Source organism: Rhinolophus sinicus, linkage group LG16, assembly GCF_036562045.2.
Source record: "Rhinolophus sinicus isolate RSC01 linkage group LG16, ASM3656204v1, whole genome shotgun sequence".
Taxonomy (NCBI): Eukaryota; Metazoa; Chordata; class Mammalia; order Chiroptera; family Rhinolophidae; genus Rhinolophus; species Rhinolophus sinicus.
In genome coordinates this window covers 34492082-34515444 of record NC_133765.1, presented here as the reverse complement: position 1 = coordinate 34515444, position 23363 = coordinate 34492082, and the positions used below count along the sequence as shown (strand labels likewise).

At 40.8% G+C, this 23363-nt stretch overlaps 1 protein-coding gene across 14 annotated transcripts in view; it reads left to right on the top strand.

The window, feature by feature from the left end:
• CLIP1 (CAP-Gly domain containing linker protein 1) overlaps positions 1 to 23363 on the top strand; it is a 100837-nt gene that overhangs the window by 34988 nt on the left and 42486 nt on the right. For 7 of the 14 annotated variants that reach the window (XM_074321583.1, XM_074321586.1, XM_074321594.1 and 4 more), the window contains 8 exons: positions 5959 to 6083; positions 6988 to 7210; positions 11268 to 11465; positions 12084 to 12187; positions 13850 to 13910; positions 15181 to 15213; positions 18218 to 18322; positions 22165 to 23109. In XM_074321583.1, the coding sequence (XP_074177684.1) occupies positions 5959 to 6083; positions 6988 to 7210; positions 11268 to 11465; positions 12084 to 12187; positions 13850 to 13910; positions 15181 to 15213; positions 18218 to 18322; positions 22165 to 23109 (1794 nt within the window). The remainder of the gene's footprint in view (positions 1 to 5958; positions 6084 to 6987; positions 7211 to 11267; positions 11466 to 12083; positions 12188 to 13849; positions 13911 to 15180; positions 15214 to 18217; positions 18323 to 22164; positions 23110 to 23363) is intronic. The other 7 variants (XM_074321589.1, XM_074321590.1, XM_074321596.1 and 4 more) reach the window with 4 other exon arrangements.

Here is a 23363-nt window from a genome sequence, read left to right as displayed (position 1 = left end):
CCACTCCTTTATAGAGAAATGAATCGGCTTTTCTGGGAGTTCGCTGTTTGTGTAAACATACAACAAATTAGAAACTGGCCATGTAATTTGGGCATAGAATGAGCGTAGGTTTGTAGTGATCGATTCTAGTTCTATCTACCAGTTTAGCCAAAAGAATATTGAATTTCATAACTTGTAAATATTAAGGCAACTTGACAAAACAGGCTGAGAAGTAGACTTGGGTGTCTTTACAAAAGGTTTTCTGTTTTTTATTTTTTTGCCCTAAGGATGTAGAAGCAGCTCTTCCTTCCCACCAACCGAAGGGAAAAAATGTAGAACTCTCTTTTGCAGCTTCTCACAGATTGATAATAGATTTGTTTGACTTCTTCCCACTCCCCAGGTAACCCTTTCCAGGAGAAAGTTATCTAATATGCACACACCGTATAATTAGCTGTTACATTTTGCTCACTTCTTTAGGTAGTACTGTAGAAGTACTGTCAGTAATATGGTGAAATATTCCCAAGTTCAATCTGGGGATTGGGCATGCCTCCATCTTTGTATGCCTTTTATTTAAAAAAAGAAAGAAGGAAGGAAGGAAGGAAGGAAGGAGAGAAGGAGAGAAAGAAAGCAAAGAAAGGCTGTATGGCACCCAGGTGGAATTTCAGGTTTTTGTATTGCCAGCCTCTTCATTCTTGCTGCTCTAACATACATGCATTACCGCCCATTTTTCATTTTAAGCTAAACATATCTTTTATTTAATGGTATCGATTTCATCTTTAAACAGCTTTATGGAGGTGTAACTTATGCATCCATTGCAAGTGAACAATTCAGTGATTTTTAGTAAATGTATAGAGTTATATACAGTCACTATAATCCAGTTTTATATTTTCATCACCCCAAAAAGTTTCCTCATGCTAATTTGCAAGCCATTTTCCACTCCCACCTCCAGCACCAGTCAATCACCAATCTGCCTTCTGTCGCTATAGATTTGCCTTTCCTGGATGTTTCCTATAAATGTCATTATATAATAGATACCGTGTTTCCCCAAATATAAGACCTAGCTGGACTATCAGCTCTAATGCATCTTTTGGAGCAAAAATGAATACAAGACCCGGTCTCATTCTACCATAAGACCGGGTCTTATATAACATAATGTAATATAAGACCGGGTCTTATATTCATTTATGCTCTAAAAGACACATTAGAGCTGATTGTCCGTCTAGGTCTTATATTCGGGGAAACGTGGTAGTTTTTAAATGTCTGGCTTCTTTCACTTAGTATGTTTTAGGCTTCATCATATTATAATTCATTGCTTTGTATGACTGAATATACTCCATATTATGGGTATACTACATTTTATTTATCTACTCACCTAGTTTTAATTAATTTTAAAAAGTATAAAGGAATTCATGCTCATAGTTTAAAATGTGCTTATAACCTTATATCAAAAAGCAATTCTATGCCCTCTTCCTGAGGTAACAACCTCTGCCCGCCTTTTGACCCTGTTTCTTGATATTCTTGGGGTCCTGGATCCTAAAGGAGTTAATATGCTTTTCAGAAGGAAAGATTCGTTTCAAGAGTTAAAATGCAAGTCAAGCATAACTTTTTTTTAAAATCTTTTAATCAGTGTCTTCATAATTATATCACCTTTGTTTACCTATTTGTCCTAGGGAGGAATTTCTAAGAGAATATGTTGCCCATCATCTGTTCTTGTCATGTTAGTTTTTCAAGTGAATTTTCTTACCATCAGATGTTACAGGTTAGGAGACTCAAAATGACATCATAAAGAAGCCACCTCACAAAATTTTGTTGCTCACAAAATTCCTGTGAAACAATCCCTTATTTCCACTCATTGACATTTTATAGCTTTGTAAACCAAGGCCCAGTCAGATTAAATGGCTTGTTTGGAAGTTGGTAATGAATAGATGGGAGAGTTTAGAGACGATTAAATGTTTCCTGTTTCCTATTTGTGGACCCATTCATTAGCCCAGCAGAATTTATCAGTGTTATTTTTCACAAGCGTTTACAAGAAGAGTATTTGTCTCTGTTCCCACAGCATATTTTTTTTTTTTTTTTTTAAGAAACCTCTTAAAATCACTTTTTACTGGAATTGCTTATTGGAATTTCTCTCTCCATCAAGCCAACACTGTTTTCTGTTTATCTTTGTATCCCAAGGGCCCATGCACTCAAAAAATGTTTACTGAGTGAATGAATGAATGAACTTAAATATCTGAGACTTGCTAAAGCATGACTAAGCTAGATTTTCCTTTGGTTGAGTTTCTAGTTTGAGTGAATTTTGTCTCCAGCAGTGACTTCTAATTTTGACTTAGGTTGACCACAGTGTTAGGAGTTACATGCTTGTGTTCTGAGAGTAAAAAGGATGAAGGGTAGTTATTTGTGTTTGCCATGGGAATCTCTTTTTGTTTCAGTGTTGAACATTTTTTCTTTAATAATCTTGATATCCCTAAAACATATATTTGAAAATTGTGGCTTATACTTAATGTAAATGCACATACTAAGATTCTCTGCAACACATGAGAAGTAAAACCAAGTAACTTTATAAAAATCAAGTTTAAATGCTTAGAAAAAATTTTGACTGTAAAATGTTTACGTAGAAAAGTGTTTGAGTGATTTTTAGGACTTCATGTGACTTTGTTGATATTTTGAATGATTACTGGTGATCTTTTACAGGAAAAAGGAATGCACATTGCCTATTACACGAGTCAAGAATTCCAAATTTGGTGGGAGAAGTGTAAGAAAACTGCCCATTCTAGGAACTAGTTAGTGAGCATCCATTTCAAGCTTTAGTGGCATGTGTGTTTTTTTTCAGGGTAAATGCATGTTATACTACCTACATTTAGAGAAATAGTTGCTAATTTGTTATTTGTGTTAATCTTTTATAAAGCTTCTGATCCGAAGGAAGCCTGTGGTTTGCCTGGAGATTTTACTGCCCACAGCCTGTTAGACGCCTCTTGGAAAAACAAATGACAGTAACTTAGACTCACCCCCAAAGAATTCAACAAGATTATTTGAGGAGGTTGCGTCATCTTCAGCTAATGTGCTGTGTTCTGCTCAGCTGATGTTGGTTAGACTGTCGCTCTGAGTGCTGAGGTGTAGGGGGCAGTCTTAGGTAGGTGACTGTCGATCCCACGCATACCAGTAAGAGTGTGAAAAAGTCAAACGTGCCAAGTCTAGAACCAGTACACTCATTAGCGTAGACAAACTAGCTGCTAATATACAGTGGACTCCTGCTGCTAAGCAGTTTTATGTGGGTAATTTTACTAATTTTCACAACAGTCCTAGAATGATCCCCATTTTACTTATGAGGTAACAGATTAGAAATGAAGCAACTTGACTAGTTAATAGAGCATTTGAATTTGTCCATCTTTAGAGCTCATCTAGCATATTTCTTTTTTTGCTTGCTTTGGAGATAACAAATACAGCCTCAGTCATGGGATATCGTTTTCCTGTAGTTGGTTTACATGGAAAGGGTCCTTTTCTATGTACCGTGTTTCCCCCGAAATAAGACCTAACTGGAAAATAAGCCCCAGCATGATTTTTCAGGATGACATCTCCTGAACATAAGCTCTAATGTGTCTCTTGGAGCAAAAATTAATATAAGACCCGGTCTTATTTTCGGAGAAACACGGTAGGTCCCTTTTCATTTATTCAGCAAATCTTTGTTGAGTGCCTGCTCTGCTCTGCTGGGCACTGCTGGACGCAGCAGAGTTCCTGTGTGGTTTTTTCCAGCCTCCAGCTTTGTCTTTCCTCAGGACACCTATCATGGCACCAGGATTTTTCTGAAATGTCCTGGAGCTGCCTGCTCTGTCACCCTTCACATGCCCTCCCTGCCTAGAGTACCTTAAACCGTAACTCTTTTGATTCCTTAAATCAGTTTCACAAAGGAGTTTCTCTTTCAGAGAAAAAGTATATACCTCTGAGGCTGTAGCATTTTCCGTCTTCAACAAAGGGTTAAACAGAGCTGGGGAAAAAATATGTGTCATCCCAAACTCATAAAAAGAGCTATTCAGAGAAAAAGTAGAAACAAATGCCTTTAGTATGAAAAAATCAAGACAAAAAATAAATTTAGTGTTGGACTTAGTGAATTAGGAAGGAAAGAACAATAAATCAAAAGGAAGTAGGAGAAAGGAAATAGTAAAGATAAAAAATGAATTAAATAAAATAAAGAACATCAAAAACAAACAAATGGGAAAAACTTAAAAGCTGGTTCCTTGTACAGATCAATAAAATAAATTACCTTCCCAAAGTAATCTATGTTTAACACAATCTCATTGTACTTTTTTGAAGAATTAGGCAAAATGATTTTTTAATGTGTTAAGTAAATAAACCTGCTTAAGAGGAGTGTTGCTCACAAAATTAATGCCTCTCAGTAGGGGCTGATGTCATAAACTGGAATGCACCCACACAGTTGAATGACATGCAACTGTAAAGACAGAGAAGAAAGTTCTCAGTGTTGTGACATGGAACAAAACAAGGTGCAGAATAGTGCATGTCACACACAGGCTTTTGTGTAAAAACAAAAGGGAGGAAAAATATAAATTAACGTTTGCTTTTATATGCATAAAGAAGTGCTGGGAGGAAGGATACACTGTAAGTCAGTTACTATAATGGTTACGTGCGATGATGGGAAGGGGGCAAAGAGGATGAGAAGTTAGTAAGGGAGACTCTTCCCTCCATGCCGATTTCTATTTAAAATTTTGAAACCATTGAAATGTATTGGCTATTCAATAATTAAATTAAATATATAAAGAGTTTTTTAAATCAATAAGAAAAAGGTGACCATCCCAAATGCAAAATGAGTAAAGTGCGTATTGTGATACATCTGTACTGTGGAATACTGAACAGCTGCCATCACGTAGCAGGGGAAATGAACCACAGTGTCAGTGTGACTGTCGCAGGGTGTAGCGAGCACAGGTATTACACTGATTTTTTGCTTGTAGTATTCTGAATTTCCTGTAGTGATCCACCTCTTCTAAAATTGGTGGAATTTTAGAAAAAGAAGTTAAGAAGAAAGCTCAAAAAAATAAAAGTAAGAAAATCAAAGAATATTCTGAAGAAGAGTAGTAAGGTAGACCCACTCAGCAAATATGATACAGATTGTAAAGTAGCAGTAAGTGAAATGTGGTGGCAGCAGCATGAATACTGAACCTGCAGAAAGATTCAGACACATTTGTGTGTTCTCATGTGTACATGAGTGAGAGTATGGTAAAGTGAGTATTTGAAATAAATAACGGCAAAGGAAGAAATAAGTAATAAATGCTGGTGGGGTAATTTTGGAAATAATGTTCACCTGTTAAACAATGGCTGGGACAGAGTCAAACATTTAAAAAGACTCACAGTTTTGAACTGTGTTCATGTAAAATAAAATGTGAAGAATAATAATTTTAACAGTTGTGAAGCAGTGGAGAGCCTTCCAGTGGAAAATATCAATATTTTAAAGATTTTAGATTTTCATGTAACATACATTTAGAGACGCCAAAAGCAAACGTGTGTGGATGTGGGAATATTTGTCCTTAATATGTATGTGTTACTGCTTTCCATGGAGAAAGATGAAAAGGCTGCATGAGAAACCAAACACAGCCATTGTTACAGTGGATTACGGGTGAATTTTGTTTTCCTTTAATGATGCAGGGGTTTTATTTTTGTAGCAAATATTTATTTTGAAGCAGGAAAATCCTCTGGAGGAATAAAGTATTTTTCTAGAAGGAATGATTTGTTGGACAACACCCTTAACGCTAATATTACACAGGCTGTGTTATTATTGGGATATATCAAGTATCAAATCACTCAGGTAACATGTCACCCAGGTAAACTTGGCCAGTCTTTGGACAGGATTCGCTACAGAGTGGGAGGGAAAGTAGAAATGTTGGAGGGCAGTACTTAATTATTGGTCGGAACCGCAAAGGATTTAGCTGAGGCATTATGTTCGTCTCTTCATTTTAACATTCTCTGTTCCAGGTCGGTGGCACTAAGGCTGGTGTAGTCCGGTTTCTCGGGGAGACAGACTTTGCCAAGGGGGAATGGTGTGGTGTGGAGTTAGACGAGCCCCTCGGGAAGAATGACGGGGCCGTTGCTGGAACAAGGTTTGTGTGGATTGTGCCGCATCTGGTCTCCGCTCGCACGAGAAGGTGCTCCAGCAGCTCTCAGCAGTTGTGTGCGATACCGTGGGAACGAGTGTCTTGACGAGCTGCGCTTTTATCTCCTAAGACTCATCTGCTGCTTTTCCCCGCTAGAATTAGAGTTGTTCTTTTGACTGTCTCTTTTAATAATACATATGTGTAGATTCTGAACACGCATTCAGTTTATTTATTTTTAAGACTATTTTTTTTAGAGCAGGTTTAGATTCATAGATAAACTGAGAGGAAGGTACAGAGCTGTCCCATATACATCCTGCCTCCTCCCCACATGCCCAGCCCCCCCATTATCAGCAGTCTGTACCCGATGGTGCATTTGTTACAACTGATGGAGCTGCGCTGCCACGTCACAATCAGCCGAAGTGCATAGTTTCCATTAGCGCTCACTCTTGGGGCTGTACATTCTGTGGTTTTGACAAATGTATAATGGCATGTACCCACCATTATAATATTGTATATGGTATTTTCAGTTTATTTTTCAAAATAGAAAGGAACTATTATGGCATCCTTTTGGCTTCTCTTCATTTGTTTGGCAAGGTTTTATTAAATGAGATCACTAGATTGCTGAAGTCCTCTGCTGAACGTTTATGAGACAATAGAAATACTTATTCCCTTAGTGTGGAACCTTAGTAGCAGATGAGTGACTCTCTGTGCATGTATTGCTGTTTATGAGTGTGTTTGCTAAAGCCGCATTGAGGGTACAGTTACCAGCCTCCGTACGTGGGAATGCTGCATGCTGTGCTTCGCCCAGTTCAGGGGTAGAAGTCACAGCAAACCAGTCCCAAAGAGAGCTTTTTGTTGTTATTTCTTATAATTACATTTTTCTTACTGATCTCATTATTGTTCTCTAAAGGTATTTTCAGTGTCAACCCAAATACGGCTTGTTTGCTCCTGTCCACAAAGTAACCAAGATTGGCTTTCCTTCCACGACACCAGCCAAAGCCAAGGCCGCCGCTGTGAGGCGAGTGATGGCGACCACGCCCGCCAGCCTGAAGCGCAGCCCTTCTGCCTCCTCCCTCAGCTCCGTGAGCTCGGTGGCCTCCTCCGTGAGCAGCAAGCCCAGTCGGACAGGATTAGTAAGCCCCCTTCCTTCCTGCATGTCTCTACCCGCAGGCACAGGAAGTGCCCACGCTCAGTGCACCTGCTTTGCTCTAAGACCTGCTAAATCGCCCTTGTACTGAACGGTAGTCGCCGCTGGTGGGAGTCCTTGCGGGTTCCACAAAACCCTAGCAAGAACACAAGTTTTAAAATAGTTTTCAACAGCCCCTTTCAGATGCTTAAGGCTTTAAGATGTACAGTTGTTGGTGAATCTGTAAGTAACTACTGCTTAGTCCAACATCTGGGATGATTTCTTTTCTCTGAAATCACTTTGGGCGCAAGAATGACAGGAAATTTGGGGAGATCGATTTCCTCAAGGACGAAACTCTTTGACTTCAAACAGTTTTAAGTGCTAAAGTATTTTGAGAAAAGCCAAGTTCCTAGATTTTAACACTATGTTAATACAGTCTAACCCACTGAAAGCAGTTGTGTGGATGATCCTGTCTTGGGCCAGAGGAAGTGGAGGGGAACTTCCGGTCTGGAAAGGGTGCTAGGAAGAGCCACATTTTGTTTTGTCTGCTCTCTCCATCTCCTCCCACCCGCTGTTCCTCTCTCCTCCTCGCTTTTCCCATTTAAATCAGTAAAAATAGAGTCATCAGAATTAAAACAGGCAGCGTCTCATTCTGGTTGTTAACGTGGTGTTTTATTAGGGTCAAAGCAATGACTCTGGCTTCATCGCCTGCCCTTAAGTTTATTTACTTGAAGCGAGGCAGATACTGTTTAAATTTGAAATGGCAGCATAAGATGGTACTCCAGGCTGAATTTGGGATCTGCGTTATGATGGTGAGCTACAGACAGGAGTTAGAAGGTTAAGTGCTGTGATGGGGAGGAAGACCCTCCGTCTCGTTTTGCCAGCTTCCCATTGATGTCGGGCAAGGAGAGGGAAGGTGGAGGACTCTCGTTGAGATGGGGGTGGTGCTGCTTTGCCAGCCCACTGGACTTTCCTCCTCTTGTCTTCAGGGAAAATAAAACCTGCTTGGATGATTACATTTTGCATATGAAAAGAAGGTCTGCATCTTCAACAGAAAAATTACAGATGAACGTGATGGAAAAGCTTGACAAGAACAATGAAAGGGAGGTGAAGAAACTCCTGTTTGGACAGAGCCTTATTCACGGGGCTCAGCAAACTCTAAAGTGGACATCTAGTCGGTTTGCTAATCCTGGACAGTTCCCCAGAAGGCTCTAGTTTGGACTAGGAATTCTTTCTTGAGTCATTTTTATTACATTGTAATTATAAATGTCCATTTCTATAAATGTCCATTTCTTCGGAAAATAACCAAGCTCTCCCAGCTCCCCCCAATCTGTCCGTCTACTTTTCAGACCAGTTCTGATTCCTCGTAGCTCACCTCATTCCGTGAAGGATACTGACAAAAGAGAAATGAGTCTCCTTGTAAAACAGATGATTTTTTAATATCTTTATATAGGGTGCCTGTTGTTTCTAAATAAAAAAATCACCATAAAAGAATATGCCAAGAATATAGAATAATTGAAAGTGTGATTTCCTAGAAATGTATCTCAGCAATATAATCGTATTCACACACATAAAAAAGTCTAAAGATTCTTTCATGCAAAATGGTCTGAAAGTATTGAGGGCAGAGGTGCCCAAACTTTCAGAGCGCCGTTAGTGTTTCAGTTATTTTTGCATGGTGCTCACAGTTGTTTGTTAAGTAATTAGGTTTTAAACAATGTAATATTTATGTCCTAACAATTTAGTAGCTGTTCAAAAGAAAATGATACCTGTTAATTAAAACAAAAACTAACATTTAAAATTCATTCTTAAATAACCGTAACTAATTACTCTTAGGGTGTATGCTACTGTTGGGCACCCGTCAAACCCTGGGATCTCACTGAACTCTGCACCCGCATTTCCTTTCTGCACTGACTTTTGCACAGTACTTGCTTTTTGTCATGACTGTAGCCAGAATTTAGCTTTGGAAAGACATGGCGTCATCGAAAGGAATGTATGACCATCTGAGAAAGGAGTGAAGAAATAAAGTGGAGTTATTGTGGTCAAGCTGCTAAATTATTAAAATCATGTGGGCTGAGGCATGAGGAAAAGATTCTATTCTTTCTTTAACTAGCATGGGAACGTAAACTTTTGAAATTTCCAGTTATGCCTGGAGGTGTGTGTATATAGGAAGCCTGTAGATAACCCTCTGATAACTTCCTGAAGGACTTAAGAAAGAATGTTCATGTGTCCAGACCACTTGACATCCATTATCTAGACCACCGGATATTTGTAAGATTATCATCTCGGGCCAGTCCAGAGGCTAAGAAGGCAGGACTAATTCTTCTCAAGAATGTGCTTTTTAATAGAACTCTTAGTTTTCCTTTTTTCTTCAGCGCAATCTGGGTATTGCCTAGGTGTGTTTCAGGTTGCAAACTGTAAGACCCTTGAATAAGTCTTTATCACACCTGTAGCCAAAGCCTGTTGAAACTGAATTGCTTCAAGCTAGTAGTTTGCATGGTGTCCAACAGGTATTGGTATGTTCCCCTTGATATTAAAAAATATTTCACAGTGCCCTGTGAATTTGGTTCAGCGCCCTGGGCTATCTCTGCTCAGGGTTTGGGAACCTCAGATTTATTTGGGAGAAATGTTAGTATGGGAAAGTATAATTAAACATACATGAAATGAAATTGGAAAGTCAAGGTCAGAGAGTAAAAGAGAACAGGAATTTTCTCCCCTCCCCAGTATGTATAAGTAATTCAAGAAATTTCACTAAATAGAAACCACAGAAGACAATTTGGGTTTGATTGGATTCCTTTACTCTCCTCGTTATCAGATTGCCTAACAATTAATTAATTAATGACAGAGCCTCACCCTCTGTCTGTATCCTGACTGAGAGCTCAGATGGACGGATGAAGAGCAGAGCATTCAAGCAGCGAATGAGGCTCTGATTGCAGATAAAGTCAAGGCTGCAGTCCTCGAGAGCCAGCCATCGCTGCGGAACGGCCTTGGACAGACACTTGCCAAAGGAGGAGGCCTTTTCTTGACGACCAGCCCCTGAAGCCTGGCTTGGAAGAATATTACTCAACTTGCCCAGCTACCTGTTAACATTTAATCAGAGGTTCTTTTCTCTGTGTTTTTACATGACTGTAGCCTCAAGATGTTGGGATCAGGATTGTGAAACAGCAAAGAGCGACAGACGACAGAACTGAAACCGTTCTTTCTCCACCCGGGAGCCCTACGAGTCTCTTTCTGCTTCACTTCTGTCCTCCCATTTCCCTCTTCATTCCCCTCTTTTCTCCCTCCTTCCCTCCCCTACTTCTCTTTCTTCATAAATGTCTCTTTCCCCTCTTCCCTGTCCTTTTTCTTCCTTTCTCTTATGTGTGTACTTGCCCAGACATACGCACGCACACTCACCCACGCCCTGACTCTTTTGAAGGCAGATAGTTTCCTCTTAATCTTATTATAACCCTGGAGGTGGGGGTGCAGGTCCTCCAGGCTGGATTCCTGGGTGACAGCGTCTCTGCCTTTCATTTTGAAAGAAAGATGCAGAAGATCCTGACCAAGATCCAACTATTTAATCAATTGAAGGAAGGTTCGTGACGCCACGGGTGACCTCTCGGTTACTTAATGGTATGCAGAAGCTTTAGAAGTTGAAAAAAGTCTCAATCTCAAGTTAAGATCGCAAGATTGGCCAAGATGTCCTAACAAGAAGATAGCTATTAAGCTATTATTGACGCTCAGGCCGAAATGGAGTTAGAGAAACTTGGTAAAGGGGTGCTGTGGCATTCTGCAGATACCCTGGCAGCTGCTCTCAGGGTACCTTTGACTCGAGCCACTTACTCTCTTCCTAAACATCTTCCTGAGTGCTCCAGGACCGCTTCTCATTGGTGTGTTCTTTGTGAAATTCCCAGACAGGAGGCACTTGCTGTTTTGTTTTCTTGACGAAAGCCTTTCCCAGTAATTGTCAGGCCCGTGAGCGGGGCAGCGCTTTTGCTTTGCCGGGGAGACGCCTGCCGTGCATGCATTGCTCCTTCCTGCGTCCCTCACACGTCATCGCCCTTCACTTCTTTAACTTTCCTTTGCAGTTGACCGAAACCTCGTCCCGTTACGCCAGGAAGATCTCCGGCACCACTGCCCTCCAGGAGGCCCTGAAGGAGAAGCAGCAGCATATTGAGCAGCTGCTGGCTGAGCGGGACCTGGAGCGGGCGGAGGTGGCCAAGGCCACGAGCCACGTGGGGGAAATAGAGCAGGAGCTAGCTCTGGCCCGGGACGGGCATGACCAGGTGAAGTCTGGCCCTGACCTTGCTGCGGAGGTGGTGACGGGTTCTAAGCTGACTTGTTGTGGAGATGGTGACGGGTTTGAAATTGAGGGAGGAGGCTGGACCGCTTACTGGTGCTAAGAGCCGGGGAGCTAGTCTCAGGAGCACTGGAAATGAGTATCAGTGTCTTTGCTGAGCTTGTGTGACATCTGGTCTGGGGTAGCAGTTTGCATCATCATAAAGAAGGAGTTTGTTCTTCTTGAGTCTACTTAGCCTTCTGGTCTTTTGGTCCAGGTCTTTTGGCCTATCTGTGTTAGGTGGGCTTTTTTACTAGGACTTAACCTGTGATTACAACTTCTGTTTTGTAGATTATCCTTTGTATGAGTTTTGTTTCCCAAAAGACGAGAGTTGCTTAAAAATTGCCCTCTATTGCTTCAGTGCTGCGGTTTCCATCATCTAGCTTCCAGGAATGCTGCCGAGAATAACCTGTTAAAGATCATAGAACGCATTTTACCGTGAGAAGGTTTTAGAATAACGCCAGCCCACAGTGGTACCACTGAGCCGCAGCATTTTTGGAGGCTTCCCTGGGCCTGTCTCGGTAAGAAAGGGCCGCTCATTGACCCACCTCTTTGCCTTCCCCAGCATGTCCTGGAATTGGAGGCCAAGATGGACCAGCTGCGAACAATGGTGGAAGCAGCTGACAGGGAGAAGGTGGAGCTGCTCAACCAACTTGAAGAAGAGAAAAGGTGATCCTAAACTGTTCCCGGGTGCAGGTGTGGCCTGTTCCTTATAAACGACCTTTCCCATTAACCTGGTGGTGTCAACCCTTAGAACCAAAGGAATGACCCACCGTGTTTTGTGGAAACTGACATTGTCATACTGTGAGGAGGGTTGGCTTTGATTCGACTGTTTTTGAGAGGTTTGGGATCAACTAGACAAGCCTGGTGAACGGAAAGCTGTTTAGTGAGTGCCACCTGTGTGAACCATCCTCTGGAGGACGGCCTTAGTCATGTTGTGGAGTTAATTCAAACCAGCTCCCACCTGGAGCCATTCCTGGGCGAGGATGTTCTAGGTCCAAGTCACCCAGTATTTACAAAACACCTTCCATGTAGCTAATGAAATTGGATTTTGTCCGGTGGGTGATACAAGGTCCCACCTGTTCTTGAGAAACTCAGTACCTTATTACTAGGAAAACAACTGTCATGTGAAGCAATTAGAGAAGTATCCTGGCCACGATGAAATCAAGTGCTAAATTGTGTGGGACAGAAAACATGTTTGGTTCTTACAAAAGATTTTTAAGGCCGTTAACAAACAAGATCTCTGTCTTCATGAAAACCATTTGAACATCTCTGGTTATGGGATGTTTGTCCTGTGTTGCATTTAGTGCCATCTTTTGTCATTTCTGATAGTGGCGTAATTCACTAGTTATCTAGTGTAACTGCAGTCAGGATGGGCCTAAGGACTGCCATGGCAAGGGGGCGCGGAGGAGGTGTAATACCAAGCCTCTTACCAAGAGGACAATGAAGTGTTTCTCACTGGAGACAGAAACACTATACATGGGAAATTCTCCTCGCATCCTAAATGTGGCTACAAGTAAATGAGCGATAGTGACAGGTCCTTGTCGGCCCTTCTGAGTGCCAAGGCGCTACTACCATTTGCTTCTGTTCTTAAATCAATCTTGCTGTGCTGACTGCTGAGCAGCAGAAGTGTATCTTCAGAATACCGTATTTCACTGACTTTGTGACGGCCTTGATTGAAACCCACACAATACCGCAGATTTTAAAATATGAAGCAATGTGTACTTTAGAAGCAAAGAAGTAGAACTTGTGTTTGCTTCTCCCCCAAAGCGTTACAGCTTTATTCCCAACTCTTGGAACAGGTACCAGTACTGTCCAGGGATCTCGGCATGGGTAGTCTGCTCACCTCACCCTAAAATAGCTGATGTGGGGTGGTATAAAGAGATTGAGTTTCTGTGCCACTTTCCCCTATGTTCTGTTATTGGACAGTAGAATTACAAACTTGCCTTCTCAAACCTAATTCTGTGGTAATCAGACCTTTTTCCTTTAGACTGGTCTTGTCTTGATTAGATCCATTCTGGTGGTTGTGACCAAGGGAACCAGTTGGTTTTTCTCAGGCCTTCTGCAATCAGTACTTGGATAAAACTTTGGAGTTTCCTAAATAGAGTAGAGCTCTTAGATTTATAAACCAGAGGCCTAAAGATGCATGTATTTTCTGTCTCTCTAAGGTATTTCTTTCCCCCATCATCGGCTAAATTCACCAGGGTATTGACTGTATATATCTCTGTGTGTGTGTAATTTTGTGGGGTGTGGGGTGTGGGGTGTGGTACGGTAAGGCAGACATGTTTCTTAGTTACTTTCTTAAAGCTTTGTTTCCATTTTTTTTCACAGGAAGGTTGAGGACCTTCAGTTCCGGGTTGAGGAAGAATCAATTACTAAAGGAGATCTTGAGGTAAAACCTCTCCAGCTCGAAAGCTTTTATGGGTACCAGTGTTCAGAAATGTGGGTGAATCTTGTGCTAGCTGATACATGTGGCCAGAGCAGGAGCAGCGGGAGTGGCAGGAGCGCCAGCCCCCGGCCGGCTGGGCTGTGGGCACGGTGCTCAGCGAAGGCGATGGAGTCCATCCTTGGGCTGCGACCATGCTGTCCCACCTCTGGGGCCCAGTAAAACTTTCACTACTCTTTTCTCAGGTTTCAAAATTCAAAACCTTGAATTGGAGTTAATCGAGTCATAAATCTGGCAGTGTGTCCTAAGTGAGACTCTGTATGATCCTCTGATGACCAGAAATGGCATTTTTAAGGAACCTTTTTTTTTCTATAGAATAGTCCAAAACAAAGCTTTTTGCTTTATCTCAGCTTCGCTTTTCAATTGACTAGGATGAATCTTTTATCACCCTACAAAAGAAATAAATATATGTTCTAGTAGTTGATTTTTTAAAAAAGTAATTACCAGAAAAACGAGCAATTTATGTTTTAATTTCTTTTACTTCCGTGGCATATTTTAAATTCACAGAGATTTTCCTTGACCATCGTTTCTAATCTCTTCACGATTATTCCTATTAGTTTTTTAATTGGACACCAGAATTGTAAATGATTTTGATGTTTTTCAAACCACTGCTAGATATATGACAAATATAAATTACTAATTTTTCAAATTTTTCAGATTTTTGGTACTTTAATCAATTTTAGTAAAAATTGCACTTGTCTGTGAAGTTCTCAGAATATACATTTTTGCTACCATTACAATTTTAGAGTCTATTGACTGCCCACACAATGCTTAAATTTCAAAGGCCCTTCCAAATGGGAATTCTAATTTCTTTGGAAAGAAATGTATCTGTACAATAAACAAACAGTAAGGAAAACATTTTCGGAGTTTTAGTTTTATAGGGCCCAGGATTTAATGGATTATTAATTTAATAGATATCTTCTTCACTCATTTCATATACAGTCACATTTCTTTAGTTGACTTTTGTGTTATTCTCATCCATTTAAATATACCCCAAAGTCTCATTAGAAGTTTCATATCATCATCTAATTCATATGAAATATAGCCTAGGCTGTTTGGGGAGGAGCAGGTTAAAATATTTGCATCAGCACTGGGCTAGTATAGTCTGTCTGATAAACTTACTTGAAATTAATCAGTTATTTTGAAACCCTAACACATATTGAAACTTTAGTTGAACCTCTCTTTTGTTGTTAATTTTGTATTTTTTTACTGATAGCAAAAGAGCCAGATTTCTGAAGATCCTGAGAATGTAAGAGGGCACTTAACTGTGTGGATATATCTCTTGTTAACACAGATCGATTACAGATTAAAATGCTTATTGATGTACTCAAACACTAACTGCATAATCTGACCTTGAGACATTGACCTTAATATTTCTGTGCATGGCGCTTTCAAAGCAGTTACATTTGTATCCTGAAGAAATTGTATGTAATGACTAAACTCTAAAAATCCATTTGTTTCATGCATAGGCATATATTTGCTATACAAAGAATTTTGCCAAAAAGAAAAGAAAAAAAATTTGTCAGTGGGCCTGGCCTTCCTCACTTAATTCATGTCTTCTAATTTTAATGGAATTATTCTGAAAGAGGTGATAGCTGGCTGAGGCATAAAACGTATTAGATGAAGGAATTATAGAAATTCTGGGGGAAGTTTTCCCAAATTGTTTAATTTTATTCCGGTGAGAGTGAAAGGGAATTGTGAATCCCCGACTGGTTGCCTTTGGTGTGAGCTCCCGCTGCTGGCCAGTGCCTGTCATTGCAGCTGACTAGAAATTCAAAACGAGCATTTGTTGCTGCAGTCTTTCCCTGTGTTTTAAAACTAAAGGCAAGCATTCTTCAGTGAATTTATTCTTCTCAAAGTGAGATTTTTCTATCAATACTACTAGGCATGTAGGTGTTTTTCTTTCCCTTCCTTCCCCCACTTAAGATCAAACACCCAGTCCAGCTCTTACCAGAGTGGCTCAAAAACCTGGCTTAGCGCACCCTGCCAGCTGTGATGCCAACTGAAAGAAAACAAAATTAAAACAAAGAATATTTCTTCCTACTGCCTCCTGGCAGCTAAAATAGACAATTCAAGACTGAATTTTAAAACAGCCTCCGTTCTGAAGGTTTCCTTTTTGTGAAGCTACTTCAGTGATCTGGGTCTCTTTTCTCCTTCCCGAACAGGCTTCCGCTGTCTCCGGTGTCAGTCTGCATGGGGTCTCCCTCCTGCCTCTCTGTGCGCTTCTCGCAGAGCCTTTGCTTCCCCTCTCAGTCCCGGTCCCAGGACTGTCCTCTTGGGACCCTCTGTCGCACTCTAAGGAAGGGATAATTTTCAGAGGCGGTTGTCCTGTCTAGTGTAACATTCTTACTACAGACCATGGCAGGGGAGTGGGTCACTAGCTCCCTTGCTGATCTTTGATCAGAGACAGCAGTGGAGGCCCGCGCCATCATCGTGTGCATACCCGCTAGGACGGAGCTCCTGCTGCAGTCACCGAAGGTCTCCCTCTGAGGGGGGAGAAGATTCCACTCAATGGAAGTAGTGACTTTTCACTCACAGGACACTGAACTCAGTGTCCAGAGGAGAAAAAAGGTTCTGTTGCCTTTTGCTTTTTCCCTTTAGTTTTGGATTTCAGTTCTTTAGAATGTGACCTCAGTTATGTAGATCGGGAGTAGATTCTTTTTCTTGTGAAAGCAGGTAAATTGAACAACTTCTGTCTAAAGCACATGTGGACCAAGGGGACTATGCAGACAGTTAGGTTTTCAATGTTATTATTTTTGTTGAGTGTAAGAGCTGAAACAGGTGAAGTTTTTTGTTTTTTTAATTTTCTGTCTACCTTTTAAATATTCCATGATGGTTTATACCTGTTTATAAGCAAAGTGACCTCTTGAATACATTGAAATCCTCAGAGTACCACCAGAGTGAGTAAAGATGTTTATAATGTAAAACATTCCACCTTCTACTTAAGCTCTGCACTGCTTTCTGCTCCTTAGAGTTTGTTGTCATCTGCTCATTGCCCATAATGGTCCAGACTGATAGATCTGACCAGTTAGAACCACAAAAATATTTAATACAAGTAACTAGAAGCTGCTGGGAGCAGCTCTGTCAGTAGGTTTTGTCAGTTGATTGTGCTGAACCTTTTGGGTAGGACAGGTGAATGGGAAGGAGGTACATTAGACTGATACCTCAATTATTTCCAACTGATTGAGAGTCTGCTGCACTTAAACCTGTTAGAACGAGCTCACCTTCCGGGTTCTCCATCAGGTTACACCTGAGTGAGTCTGACGGGAATCTCGGAGGTTTTGATACCTGGTTGGGATCTTAACAGCTTTTCTTGCTCAAACTCATGCTTCTGTGTGGAGTCACCATTTCCTGCCTCTGAGCGGATAAGAACTACTTCATCTGAGGATCAAGATAAAGAGCCCAGTTCTGGCCGGACTTGTCTCCCGCTCTGAGGGGTGGAGGCTGTGGAGCATGTTACCAAACTTTCTCTTTGTAGATCTGTCTTCCTTTTTCTTTCTTTTTTTGTCTTTTTTCTGGTGACAAATAGCCTTTGGCAAATCCTCTGTTGGAAGGAAATTAGAGCTTCAGTGGCTCCGGGCCTGTCAGATGTGAGACTTGTTGCTAAGAATCTCAGATCCTTCTCACTTGTCCCAGCAAAAGCCATTCGTGTGATATCCTGAACTCTAGTTTCTAGATTCCCTTCGTTAGGTTTCGTACTTGACCCTTGTTCACATCAAATTGTATGCCACAGGGCAAGGATCTGCTCTAAGGGATGTACTGAACACTCACAAGACTTAGGACGTTACCTTTTCCACGTTTAGGTGATAGTGACCATTTTGAGGGTCAGGCTACTTTTTAAAGTCAGAGTCAGTTACATACACATTAATGTCACAGAGCTGTTGTGGGGAGGAGGGAAAATGATAGTTTAGAGGAATATTAACTATTCTAATTTGTGCTGATAAACTTCACTTAGCAATATAACTTATATTTGGCTGCATGCATCTGACACTTTTCACCTTGCCTCATGTGTTTTCCATTTTCCTTTCTCGGTACACTAGCTCATGCCCCGTCCGCCTCATCCTTTCGTTTGTAGTGTTCATCCTCCCGCCAGCCTCATCTCACCTCCATCCTCTCCCTTCTCCATTACCCTTTTTGTTCATCCTCCGGCGGAAGGTACTGGTGGCTCAGCCTGCATGCCGCTGTCTCTCCTCTTGCGCTGGCATGTCATGGTGGCACTGTTGTGTTCTCTTCCTCTTCCTTTTTACTAACAGACGCAGACCAAACTGGAGCATGCCCGCATTAAGGAGCTTGAACAGAGCCTGCTCTTTGAAAAGACCAAAGCTGACAAACTCCAGAGGGAGTTAGAAGACACTAGGGTAATGGTTTTCACTGTTTAATGAAGCAGACCCATGGATGTGAAGGGTGGACACCTCGGGTGATGTGCCTTGCACTTGGCCTCCGCCTCGACCCAGTGGTTCAACCTGAGTTTGCTCTTGATACTGTTCGTGAGCTTAGACAGATGGGTAGGCACAGGAATTTTCTATCAAATCTCTCGTCAAAGGTAAAGACTCATTCCTTGGGGTAACTCAACCAAAATCAAGATCAGAAACTCAACAGCTGTATACACTGCGTGGACTCCACAGCTGCATTTAAGTTCTTTGTATGGATACCTCGAAATACATTTCTCCAGTTCTCCACAAGCAGTCAATTGTCCTCTTATTCTCGTGTTCCTAGTTACTGGGTTTTCTAGACAATTTTTTGTTGTTGTTTTACTTTAGCTCTCTTTTACTGCCTTCTTCCCTGGCCTCTTGGGGGAAGGGAATTGAAACATTGGTTCTTTTTAGTGAGAGTTAAGGACTTTCACCCCAGTTATCTTTTTTTCCTTGATACTTGAGCTCTCTTTGCATTTTTCTCCTTTCCATCACCCAGGAGGTTGAAATCTCAGTTGTCAGGAGGGAATGGTGTGTTGGGAACAGAATGGCTTTGTACAAACCCCAGCCACTACATTTGACATGTTTTTGCTTATGTGTATTAAAGCAGCTATATTCGTAGTGCTTATTTCATTGCCAGGCACTATTCTCAGCACTTTACCAGTATTAACTTACTCAGTCTCACCACAGCCCCAGGAGTGAGGTGGTAGTGTTGTCCCATTCCACAGCTGAGGACACTGAGGCAGAAAGAGGTTACATCATTTGCCTAAGGTCACACAGCTAACACTAGTAAGGTGGAGCCAGGATTTGATCGAGGCCATTTGGCCCCAGAGTCTGTGCTCTTAACCACCACAACAAGGAGTCTGTTGTGGAAATAGTTTTGTGCTGAAAGATTTAAGAAATAATCTGAGTCATTTACATATAAGAAACGTGTATGTATATATACCTTTTAAATCATGAATTTAACTGTCAATGGCTAAATTGCCCAAATCCTTAACTTTAAAATTTCAGAAATTACTCTCTCTGATCAAATTTTGATATCCTGATGTTTTCTTTTGAATTATTAGTATTTTTAGAAATTTCTCTTGTTGAGAAATCATTAATCTAAAAATCTAGATAATTGCGTGATTTTTCTTCTCGAAATCATAAGTTTTTATTTTTTAAGAAGACCGTGTTCTCAGCTGACCTCAAAACTAAAGATATCTTCTGTGTATTTGGTTAAAAAAAAAGAAAGATCCTGATGCTGTTTCTTCATTACTGAGAGCCTCACACTTGATCTGGGAAATACAAGGGACTAATAATTAGATTGAGCTCCTTTAGTGTGATTGGTTGTTGAAGTAAGGATATTTTTTACTTCTGAACTCCTCTCCCAAACTGCTTTGTCAGCAAACAACTTTGATGCTTTTGTTTTCCCCCACAGCATGGGTTAGTCAAATATTTCCGATTCAAGCTGTTATAATTCTAGAACAAGTTGGTCTTCTGTTGAACCTCACTCTTGGTTTGCCAAGTGTGAAACTAACCAGTGACCCATAAGTTTCATACCACCTACATACATTGCTTTTAGGAAGTGCTTTCGAATGTCTCTAAGCCAATAAGTCCAGTTTATAGATGGTCTGCTTGGTGCTGTACAGATGTTAACAACAGTAAGAACGATACCTGACTTTTATGGCCTTCATCGAACAGGAGAGGCAGACACATTGATAGTTTCGCCTGAGGGCAGACATTGGGAAATAGAAGTGCTGCGTAAAGTTTAATCACACTATTTATTATATTCATGTATTTTTTTACTTGGCCTTTCCTCAATTTGACTGTTTTGTTATGACTAATTATGAACTATAGTCCTATTGGATTTATTTATGTTACAGACTTTCTGGCAGTGGGGTTTATTAACGTTCTGTACCTTATTTTGTGGTAACAAACTCTTGAACTATCCCCTCCACACCCCAGAAAAAAGTATATAAGTGAATTAGCATCTTTAACCTGAAGCATCTATAACCCTGAAATACAACAATTATAGTCAGCTCTGAAATATTTAACGACTCAATTATGAAGTTTTGGAAACCAAAGTGCTTTCTTTTCCTATTCTTTTGTGGACATTTTAGTCTTTATCGATATCGCAGCCTGTAAGTGGGCAGAGGAAGTAAAAGCAGCAGGTCTGTTATTTTCTGTCCCAATGAAGACAGTGAGGGAGGGGAGTTGCAATCTGGAGGAGTTTTGTTTCTTGAAATTTGGGGCTCACTGGTGTGTTTAAATCATTCATGTTCCCTTCTATTTCCCAGGTTAGTCAAATAATTAATTTTTATTCCCGAAGCTACCATTTCCCACGGATTTTGTATACTAAACTGACTGCCCAACAGGTAGCAGAGGGAAATAATTTCCTAAGAATAAAAGGACACAGGTTAAGAAAGGGTTTTTCTTAGTCCTGGGGTGTTTGTTTAAAAGAAGCAGGTTCCTGGGTACTATCCCAGAGCTGAAGTAGAATCAAAATACGTGTGAAAAACTAGGGACCTGCATTGCAGACATACATCCCAGGTGACTCTCGTGCACATTACAGTCTGAGAACCACTGGGTTAGAGGAGCCAGGTGTGTACATCAAAATGCTGGCAGCATTACACAGTCTGAAAGGAGCACTCTGTGTAAGGTCTTACGTATAATCACAGGTAAGTTATCATTCTTACTTTGCCATTTTAAAAAGGTTAATAAATTCGTCGTCATCCCGTTGAGGCTTTTATTGTCTAGTTGATGTGGTATTCATTGAAACATTCGATGGATAGTTTTATACCTTCTGTGCCAGGGCTATCCAATAGAAGTATAATCTAAGCCACATACATATAATTGAAAATTTTCTGGTACATTCACATACTTTTTTAATAGATAAAAAGAAACAGGTGAAATTAGTAATATACTTTATTTAAACTAATATGTCCCAAATATCATTTTATCATGTAATCAGTGTAAAAATTAACGAGATATTTTATGTTCTTTTTTCCCTAAGTCTTCAAAATCTGATGTATACTTTACACCTACAGCCCATGTCACTCAGATGAGCCACATTTCACATGCTCAGTAGCCATATGTGGCTAATGGCTACTATACTGGACACCACTGTCTTTTCAAATCATACCCATCAGATCAGTAAGCACTTACACATCCTATGCGAAGCGGGGCGGGTACAACTTGCAGAGTAAGGAGGATTCCTTCTTCCAGCAGGCAGATATATTTGAGAACTTTGAAAGTTACTGTTTCTATTAACTTATTATCAGTTAATGGGTACCGTGTTTCCCCGAAAATAAGACGTAGCCAGACAATCAGCCCTAATGCGTCTTTTGGAGCAAAAATTAATGTAAGACCCGCTCTTATTTTAATATAATATAAGACTGGGTCTTATATAATATAATACCAGGTCTTATATTAATTTTTGCTCCAAAAGACGCATTAGGGCTGATTGGCTACGTCTTATTTTCAGGGAAACACGGTACTTCCCTGATTTAAGCTTCTTTGGAGGAAAAAGAAATATATTTGGAGTAAGTTCAACTCAATAACAATTTTAGATTCCTTTAGCATCTCAAAATGGTGGAAGTTTGCCAAAGATTGTAGACTTGAATTGGAGCTACCAGAATTGGGCTTAAACCTTTGTCTCAGTTAGAGGCAGTTTAACACATAGGCGTTCTTGGTGGCTTGACTGCTGCCTTGCGATGGGATAGTTATTAAAGATCTCCAAGGTTAAAGAAAGTTGTCTGTGATTTGTTGTTTAAAAGATCTTTTTTTCTTTGGACTGCTGTTAATAGGTGGCTACAGTATCAGAAAAGTCTCGTATAATGGAACTAGAAAAAGACCTAGCATTGAAAGTACAGGAAGTAGCTGAGCTGCGAAGAAGGCTAGAGTCCAATAAGCCTGCTGGGGATGTTGATATGTCACTGTCCCTTTTGCAAGAGATAAGCTCTTTGCAAGAAAAGTTAGAAGCCACCCACGCTGACCACCAGAGAGAAGTCGCTTCTCTGAAGGAGCATTTTGGAGCCCAGGAAGAAGCGCATCAGAAGGAGGTGAAGGCTCTGCAGGCTGCCACAGAGAAGCTTTCCAAGGAGAGCGAGTCGCTGAAAAGCAAGCTGGACCACGCCAACAAGGAGAACGCGGACGTGATCGCTCTGTGGAAGTCCAAGCTGGAGACGGCCATTGCGTCCCACCAGCAGGCCATGGAGGAGCTGAAGGTGTCCTTCAGCAAGGGTGTTGGAACGGAGACAGCAGAACTGGCCGAGTTGAAAACGCAAATAGAGAAAGTGAGACTGGATTACCAGCACGAAATAGAGAATTTGCAGAATAAACATGACTCGGAACGGTCGGCTCATGCCAAAGAGATAGAAGCCGTCAAGGCTAAGCTGATGAAGGTCATTAAAGAGAAAGAGAACAGTCTGGAAGCCATCAAATCAAAACTGGACAAAGCAGAAGACCAGCATCTAGTAGAAATGGAAGACACCTTAAACAAATTGCAGGAAGCTGAAATAAAGGTAAAGGAGCTAGAGGTACTACAAGCCAAATGCAATGAACAAACCAAGGTTATTGATAATTTTACATCACAGCTCAAGGCTGCCGAGGAAAAGCTCTTGGATCTTGATGCCCTTCAGAAAGCCAGTTCCGAAGGTAAATCGGAAATCGAGAAACTTAGACAGCAGCTTGAGGCAGCTGAGAAACAGATTAAAAATTTAGAGGTTGAGAAGAATGCTGAAAGTGGCAAGGTTTGTATTGACATCCTCCATCTTTTTCTTTCTGTTCGTTATTCTTATTTTGCATTGTACGTTATTTTTTAGTTGCGGTAACTCATCCTCCAAAGTCCTGATTTAATTAAAACCAACTGTTTGGTGCTAACAAATTTCCCAGTTGAGCATAGTGTCTTCTGAGTGTCTTGAATATGGTTTCATTGGAGGAGATAAGAGAAAATAGTGGCTCAACTATGTGAATTTATTTTGGTTTCCTAATCTGGACAGTATAT